The sequence below is a fragment of the Vitis vinifera genome, chromosome 8 (assembly GCF_030704535.1).
Source record: "Vitis vinifera cultivar Pinot Noir 40024 chromosome 8, ASM3070453v1".
Classification (NCBI taxonomy): Eukaryota; Viridiplantae; Streptophyta; class Magnoliopsida; order Vitales; family Vitaceae; genus Vitis; species Vitis vinifera.
The window spans coordinates 10,694,721-10,702,731 of record NC_081812.1 but is presented as its reverse complement, the minus strand read 5'-3'; the positions used below and the strand labels follow the sequence as shown (position 1 = coordinate 10,702,731).

The 8,011-nt window shown below is 34.8% G+C and overlaps 2 protein-coding genes across 2 annotated transcripts; one reads left to right on the top strand and one right to left on the bottom strand.

Moving 5' to 3' along the window:
- Positions 1 to 611: 611 nt before the first annotated feature.
- Positions 612 to 1,476, top strand: LOC104880015 (BES1/BZR1 homolog protein 2). Its single transcript, XM_010655091.3, has 2 exons — positions 612 to 1,198; positions 1,316 to 1,476. The coding sequence occupies exons 1-2, from the start codon at positions 893 to 895 to the stop codon at positions 1,421 to 1,423; spliced, it is 414 nt and encodes a 137-aa protein (XP_010653393.3). The 5' UTR covers positions 612 to 892; the 3' UTR covers positions 1,424 to 1,476.
- A 1,592-nt stretch (positions 1,477 to 3,068) lies between these two features.
- On the bottom strand, positions 3,069 to 7,138 carry LOC100246524 (protein trichome birefringence-like 35). Its single transcript, XM_002264274.5, has 6 exons — positions 6,502 to 7,138; positions 6,073 to 6,352; positions 5,687 to 5,858; positions 5,326 to 5,522; positions 5,086 to 5,235; positions 3,069 to 3,452 (listed from the first exon to the last, which is right to left on the bottom strand). Exons 1-6 carry the CDS (start codon positions 6,890 to 6,892, stop codon positions 3,122 to 3,124), a joined length of 1,521 nt encoding a protein of 506 aa, XP_002264310.3. The 5' UTR covers positions 6,893 to 7,138; the 3' UTR covers positions 3,069 to 3,121.
- Positions 7,139 to 8,011: the final 873 nt, after the last annotated feature.

The window sequence follows — 8,011 nt, the reverse complement described above, 5'->3', positions numbered from 1 at the left end:
GGGAGGAGTGTGCAATATAGAATTGCTCTTGATTCCCTCTGCGCTTCCTCTCTATTGTGCTGCCTTGAGACGGTTACACGTGGCAAGAAGATAAAAGTCCGTACTTCGAGTGTAAGAATGTTTTGATTTTTAGGAACATGGAATATTTGGTCCTGCCATAGCAACGATTTCCTTTCTATGTCTGCGTGAAAGCAGCACCTTTTCTTTAAGAATCTCATGCGAAAATCGCTTGGGATTAGGATATGTTCTGCTGTTAAAAGGTAAATCGTTTTCCCACTCCCCTTTTTAGCACCTTTTCTTCCTAAACAAAACTGGAGGAGCACAGAGAATTCCATTTGATCATCTAATTATAAAAATGGAACTCATTTTCATTTCAACTACCAAATAAATCCATGAAATTTTTATTTTTAGAGTACGCTTTTCAATTTTTGTTTTCTTTCTCTTTGATTTCTTTGATGTTGAGTTACGTAGAGGTGAAAATGTACGTAGCTAGGATGAGGATGGTAGACTATAATATGACAAAATTTTCCTTCACACCAGCATGAAATAAAATTCAACCATTAAGAAAACGATATAGGATGGGATTGGCATTGGGCAGGGGTCGTCCTCTCTGTTCATATCAGTTTCAGGGGTAATTTCGTCACGTTGGAGCAACTTTGGTTCAAGAATGTTCCAAACATCCCATGAACAGTAACATATACAGTCTATGAGTCAAGTGTTCAAACACGACATAAAAGCTGAAAACTTATGGTACAGAGAACAAAAGATAGTACTAGTGCATTATTCCTTTTTTTGAAGGCATCTTTGCTACATTTGTTTCTTTTTAAATAGACCTGCAAAGTTGCTCCTCAAGTCAAGTCGAAGTGAGGGAGGCGAGGGAGGTGAAGGCATCATGGGTCAAGAAAAGGGGAGTGGGGTGAAAGGATGCATCAAAGCCAGCAAGGGACCATGGGTAGTTCATAGAACTACCAGAGATGGTGGTCTTGTCACGAAGTATCGCTTCCCTACTGATGTAGAACGCCAGAAAAATAAACAAAGGGAGCGAAATCGAAGAGCAGTAGCTCAAAAGATTTTTGCTGGACTTCGAGCTCATGGAAACTACCACCTCCCTAAACATGCTGACAGCAATGATTTACTGAAAGCTCTCTGTGTAGAAGCAGGTTGGCAAGTCGAAGAAGATGGGACGGTTTACAGGAAGGTTAGTTTTAATTTTCATTTTCATTTTTAATCCTCTATATTAGATTAATGAAATATACAGTTCATGAAATATTTTTTCAATCAACTTTCTAACAGGTAAATTATTTATATTTAATAGGATTTCAATTCGAAAACATGCAACTCCTCCATCAAAATAGGCTTGTGTCAAGAGTATTCCAATGGTGAGTATGAAGATCAAGATTATTGCAAATGTAATCAGACATGATGTGAAGTTTGCACTTTAAGTTTACTCTCAAACTGCTTTACTTTATTTATGCATAGGTGAATCTCATACAGGCCAAAATATCAAACCTTGGGCTTTCACTTTAACCCCTATAGTATGGTTAAGAAAATGATATATATAATAGGTATATGCTTAAAAACTATATCATATTTTAAAATATTTTATATAGTTACTTTTTATCAATGTTTTCAGAACCGGACCGGTGATCAAACCGGAAAAGTTACCGGTTCACGGTTCACTGGTTGGACCGGCGGTCGGACCGCTATCCAACCGGTATCGAACCGGTGACGTCATAAATATATAATTTATATATTATTAAAATTAAAAATAATTATAAAAATTAAAAATATATAAAATTACAAATTTTAATAATGTTTGATTTTTATATTTGGTATATTAAATTAAATGATAAATTTTAATATTTTAAATTTTATTAAATAGAAATATGTAATATTTAAGAAAGAAGATATATTTAAGATAAAAAAATTTAAAACATTTAATTTTATCCTTTTGTCTTTGTATTTTATTGTTTTTAAATTATTCTATTAAATAATTTATATTATTTTTTATAATTATTATCAAAATAAACAGGAATTTAAATATTTATATTTTTTTAAAGATTTTATATGATAAAATTTTGAAATAAAATCAAAGTTCCATAACTTCCATGCCTCCAAAGCAATGTTTTCCTCTAATAGTCTCATTCCCAATCCCACGTCGGAAGCACAAGAATTTTATGTGCTCCATGTGCTCTATAAATGCCTTCCAACCTCTAAGCCAAACAAGCCACCAAGCTGGGCCTGGAAGCATGGCCCGAATTGCAAGTGTTAATTTTAAATAAAGAATGCTGCATATTGGGCTTGTAGACATGACCCAAATTATATGTTTTAATCTTTTCATTGGATTGGGCCTTAGTGGCTTTTTCATAGTAAAAAAAAGCCACCAAGCTGGGCCTGGAATGGCTTTTTCATAGTAAAAAAAACTGTTTAAGTTATGACCGGTTTGCAAAAAACCGGACGGGTCATCCGGTTCGACGGTCCAACCGTCGGTTTGAACGGTTCAATGCCGGTTTGATAACAAAACGGCTCATTGAGCGGACCGAACCGGATAGTTCACCGGTCGGCGGTTGAACCGGTCCGACCGGCCGGTCCGATCCGGTTTTTAAAACCATGCTTTTTATAGTAAGTATAAAAATTAAAAAATTCAATATTTACTAAAAAAAATATTATTACTCAGATTTTAGAATAAATATTTCATTTAAATCATATTTTTTTTGATTGAATATCAATTTGTATGTAAATGTTAATTAAACACTTGTTAAGTTACAAAAAGAAGTTAAGTTTGAAACTGCATTAATTATGTCAAACATATGATGTTAGTTTTTTTTTTTTTTTTTTAATGTAATTGGGCACAATTTTTTGGACGTGTTGCCTAGCAAAACCAGCAACGCATCTAATTTGAGTTGTAAGTTATGTCCTTGTTGTGGGTTCAGCAGATTTCTAGCCCACCAGAATCAATAGAATCCATATTGATACTCCTGCTTATAATCGTCCACTTGAATCTGATGCATTTAAGCTTCAAAAACAGTGAGACCTTCAGTTTTGATATTGCCGGTTTGAAACGGATAGACTCAAAAACTCTAAATTTTTTCCATTGTAATATCAAATATGAATAAATGTCTTACAAAAAATGGAATAGCAACTCATTCCATACATCAGGCACACCTGGCAAGCACCAATGTATACAATCGGAGTAACTTGCGGGGTTTGACAATTGTTTCGGCCCCAGTGCCTCCCAGAACTTGCGATAAATGGAAGGATGACCATCTTTTCGATACTCTGAGAGTTGGGTGATATTGAGAACTGTAACCTTTGAACCCAACCTGCCTACCACCTTTTCTACCATGCGCATTGTGGGCAAATCTGAACCGCTTCCCCAGTAGCTCTCATCATCAATAGGTGTTTTCTCGTCATAGCAATTTCCTTCACTTCCTGGCTTCCATTCTCGGCTCCTGAAACATGTCAAAAAGAAAATGTTTCAGGACAGTTTCCCTGAGTGATAACAAGATAATGAAAAAGCTGAATCACCCCTATGTTTTAGCATGCTAGAGGCATGGCAATAAGGGCTTACAAGTGTCATAATTTCAATTTGAGTAGTTGAAAAATTGTTCTCATACATGTGAGTGGTTGGATTGGCAGTTCACTGTCCTCTTTTATAACTGTTGATTGCACTGTTCTGACATTTTCACCACAAATGCCAGCCAACCAAACTTTAAGCCTTCGATTAGATTATGTGGTCAGATCCTGTTCCAATCAAACCACATGGGCCTTCTAAAGGTTAGGTTATGGCATCCCTGTTCTCCATCCGACAAGGACAACAAGATGGGTGTAGGTGTCCTAAAGGTTGAACATGAATTGAAAAATGAGTTCCACCATCTACAAATGCCAATCTGTCCAGCAAGGCCCAAAAGAAAAAGAGGTAACCAGAAAAGGGCAAAAATTCCATAATAGGATCCTTCCTGTTACATGGGATGCCTAATAGTTTTGATGCTCAAACTTGGCTACAAACAGAGAATTACAACTTGGAGACATGAAATGTGTAGTATTCTCTTTAGGTGGCTCCCTTGCAACAAGCAGAATTTCACACTGACATAAAATTTTAGACAAACAGCAGGTGGAAATTTAAATTACAAAGTTCTGTTAGCAAGGATGACAGGTAGTGTGCAGAGATGGACCGATCCTAATGGATATGTAAGCCATAGTTTTGCTTTTATTTTGTTCAGACAAATAACATATAAAGATAGTTTTGAAATGAATAGGTTGATACAATGCATGATCCTTTATACATTGAAAGCTCCAATAAGTGCACATAGGATTTCAGGTCCATACAGTGTTGCAATTGACATCACACCAATATGAAATTGTCAAATGTGTTTCGCATAGGATGACACTGTTTTTGCAGATCAATTTTTTTTTTTTTTTTTTCATTTTTTTTTTATCCAATGGATTTAGTTTTGGCATAATCATATAAGACAATGGATCAGAAGCAGTTGTAAAAGCAACTTTCAAAATGGAAATTCCTTTTACATGGCAGCTTGTGAAGCATAAGTTGGTTGTTCAGCATGTAAACAAAGTAACAATGAAGTTATAGTTGATGCCCTAACATGGACACCCTTGTGTTAAACAAGTGTTAAAGAAAAAAAACAATTGAACTCATTAGATCCGATAGCCATATGGATTCATTTGAAAGCCCACCCAGAAATGGGGGAACCAAAACCCCTAATAATCAACAAAGTAAACTGGCATGCTAGACTTCATAGTTTACATTTAGGTTACTTGTTATTACCCCAATCTGAGCATCAATGCTTGCTAAATCTACTTTTTAAATGGCAACGAGAAAGCACACTATGGTTGATCCTTTCTAGAACCAGCTCCAGATGAACTTTCAGACCATGGTTTGAATCCAGAAATATTGAATGCCTAAAAAGCTACTACTGAACTTCATCTAAGCAAAAATCATAATGCAAAATCTGAAGAATTGATGGGCAAAGTTGGAGATTTTTACTGTATGCAGAAGAGACAATGCATCTAAATGATGGGTAAAAAAAAGAAGAAGAAAGGTCATGAGGATGGTTCAGCACTGACCACAGATGTGTTGGAGACATGGTCACAAAAAAGATCTTCTTGAGGGGATCGGCCTTAGTAGCCACCCAGTTTGCCCAGGCTTCCATGGCCAGCTCCATGGCTCCCAGCCCATCTAGTTCTTCACAAACCCTATTTTCTTCAGTACTCCATCTACAAAAATAGTGAGATTAAGATAATAATCCTTCTCCCTTCTTAAAACCCATTTCTGCAAAATCAAAGTGCCAAAGTAATGTGGCTTACAAAAGCTTAACAGGGCCTTGTCTCCACCACAAGTATGTATTGAAGACCAGTATATCAGCATGCTCCCACTGGGATGCATGCTTAAGAACTGAATCAGGACGCATTATCCGCTCATCCAATCTATGATTCACTGGATCATCTGAATTGGACTCAACAAGAAGCGGTGCCCATAGAAATTCAATGGTGGCATTGTATTCCTGCATATGACACAATATATCAATTAAGAATTATAGTATGAAACTTTCTATGTCCCAACAATATTTACATCCATGCACAAACTCAAGAGATCAAGTAAACTGCAAATATGCTCTAATGGCCTAAAGTTAACTATCAAAACTTCTTCAATAGGATTTTAGCTTGCCTCTGCCCGGAAAATTGTGAGAGGAGCATTGGGTGACATGGATCTCTTATCTGCCGGAATTACTGATTGTAACAAGCACACCATTGATATCCATTGTCCTCTATTCAGTGAATCTCCTACAAACATCAGTCTCTTCCCTCTCAACTTCTCCCACATTTCATTCACATTCCATCTGCGCAGCAACAATAACCAATTAACCACCTCAATTCACAGGAGAGAAAAAATAAAAATAAAAAAAGCCACAATTTTGATAATCAATAGCCTTTTCTGTATAGGCACAATACCCACCTTCACCAGAAAAACAATGCTAAAAGAAAAACATTTTGATGAAAGAGCAGAAAACAAAAAGTGATCCCACCAAGCTTAGCATTGCAGAAACAGAGTACCTCTTCAAATTGCAGTAATGGGGTTGCCATCTCCAGTACTGGTATCCCAAATCAGACCTCCCATGCTTGTGACAAGCCAATTGATCCGACATGTACGGACAATGAGACTCGTTGTACAGTGGATAAGAGGTGTTGTCGAAGGCCCATTTTCCAGAAAACACGTCGCACCTCTCCGAAGGTCCTCTCCGGCGATCTGGCCCCGGTTTACTGTCAGCCCACCATCCTTTCCGACCGCTGTACTTTACAGTTGAGTTGCATGTGGTGAATCTATCCAAAACCTCTACAATTTTTAAAACCCAGATAAACCCATCAAATCAAGTCAAACCAAAACCATAAATCCAAGAGACCCAGTAAAGAAATTAGAGAAAAAAATGGTCCAACTCAATAAAAACCCAGAAACCCTAGTGGGTTGAACTGAAGACAGGTAACCTGGAACTCGATTTGGGCGGCTGGGAAGCTTCATAGTTGTAGAAGTGATCGAATCTTGATGCCGTTGACCATCATCGTGATCTGGGTTTTGATGAATTTGCCGAATACTTCGTTCGTTGTAGAGGATTGAAGATAGAATAAAGAGACCAAAGAGAAACACAATCAAAGGAAAATGCGCCCTCTTTTTGTTCCATCTCTGCACCATCATGTCGAATGGATTAGCAGAACAAACCAGGTTCCAGCAATTCTCTATGATGGTGATGATGATCAAGGATCTCAAAGATTTTATTAATGGGGTGCTGATTTCGTTGGATATGGGATAGCCGACAGTGACACACTGTCGTAGCCGTTTGACCACCCCATTCCTTCTCCACTTCACTGTACTTTCCATTTTTAAGTTACCATGAAATGATGCTAATCAACTCTTGAGCATCAAGTGATGCTTTGAGGGGTTTTAATGGGTAAATCATTTATGTTAAGATAATCCCTTGAAATTAAATGATGAGTCTAATTTAATAGAAAGAAATAAATGTTAATTTTTTCATTATGTTCAAAGGAGAAAGAAACATGCTAAAAACATCTACTAGTCAAACTGGAAGTTAGGGTGAATCAATTCTCTTTCAATAAGTTAATGAAATAGAGAAAAAAAAAAAAAAGGAGTATGATTGAAAGCTTTCTAATATGATTCCAAAAAGGTTATCAAAATTTTGTTACCTTTCTAATGAAGTGATTTCTCATTTAGGACAATTGTCTACTAAATTTTATAGAAACAAAATGGCTTGAAAATGAATTAGAAAAGGGAAAGAATTGGAAGTAAGGAATAAGATTTGGGAAGGGATACGGTTTACCTTTTAAAATGCATAGTTTTATCACTTTATATCATTTTTATAATTAAATTATTAAATATTTAAAAACTTATGTTTGTATTTTTTAAAATTGAAAATATTTAAGGTATACTGTTTTAAAAAATAATTTTAAAAAATAGTTTTTGAATACAATTTTTGAAAATTATTTTTTGATAGTTATATAACAAAAATCTGTTTTGGAAACTTAAAATGTATTTAACTTATTCTTAATTTTTAAAATATGTTTTAAAAATAATTTTTATATCTAATGTTCTATTTTAAATCATTTTAGATATTTGTATAATTATTTCTTAAAATAGGCCTTAAAAAGCAAGTAAAAGCAATATAAAATAAATGAAAAATATTATTTAAAAAACATTTTATTTTCTATTATTAATAGTATAAAATAGAAAACAGTCAAATATGTTTTTTGTATTTTTTGTTTTGGAAAACCAAAAACTATAATAAAATTTAATTCTCAAATAGATCATTAATGATTGATGCCTAATTAAACCCTACACTATTTTTTTTTTAATCAAATTTTAATTTTTACCATGATAATTTTTTTTTTCAAAGCAAACATTTTAACCATTGTTGTTTTCTAAGATCAAATGTTTGGCCCATTGTAATTATAGTTTAAAAAAATTAATAATTTAAATATTTAA

Coding starts and splice junctions, on each gene's coding strand:
- LOC104880015 (XM_010655091.3), top strand. CDS start 893: ATGGGTCAAGAAAAGGGGAGTGGGGTGAAAGGATGCATCAAAGCCAGC. Junction 1,199..1,315: donor ATGGGACGGTTTACAGGAAG/GTTAGTTTTAAT, acceptor TATATTTAATAG/GATTTCAATTCGAAAACATG.
- LOC100246524 (XM_002264274.5), bottom strand. CDS start 6,892: ATGGAAAGTACAGTGAAGTGGAGAAGGAATGGGGTGGTCAAACGGCTA. Junction 5,859..6,072: donor CATTACTGCAATTTGAAGAG/GTACTCTGTTTC, acceptor GTTGCTGCGCAG/ATGGAATGTGAATGAAATGT. Junction 5,236..5,325: donor CAAGGCCCTGTTAAGCTTTT/GTAAGCCACATT, acceptor CTATTTTTGTAG/ATGGAGTACTGAAGAAAATA.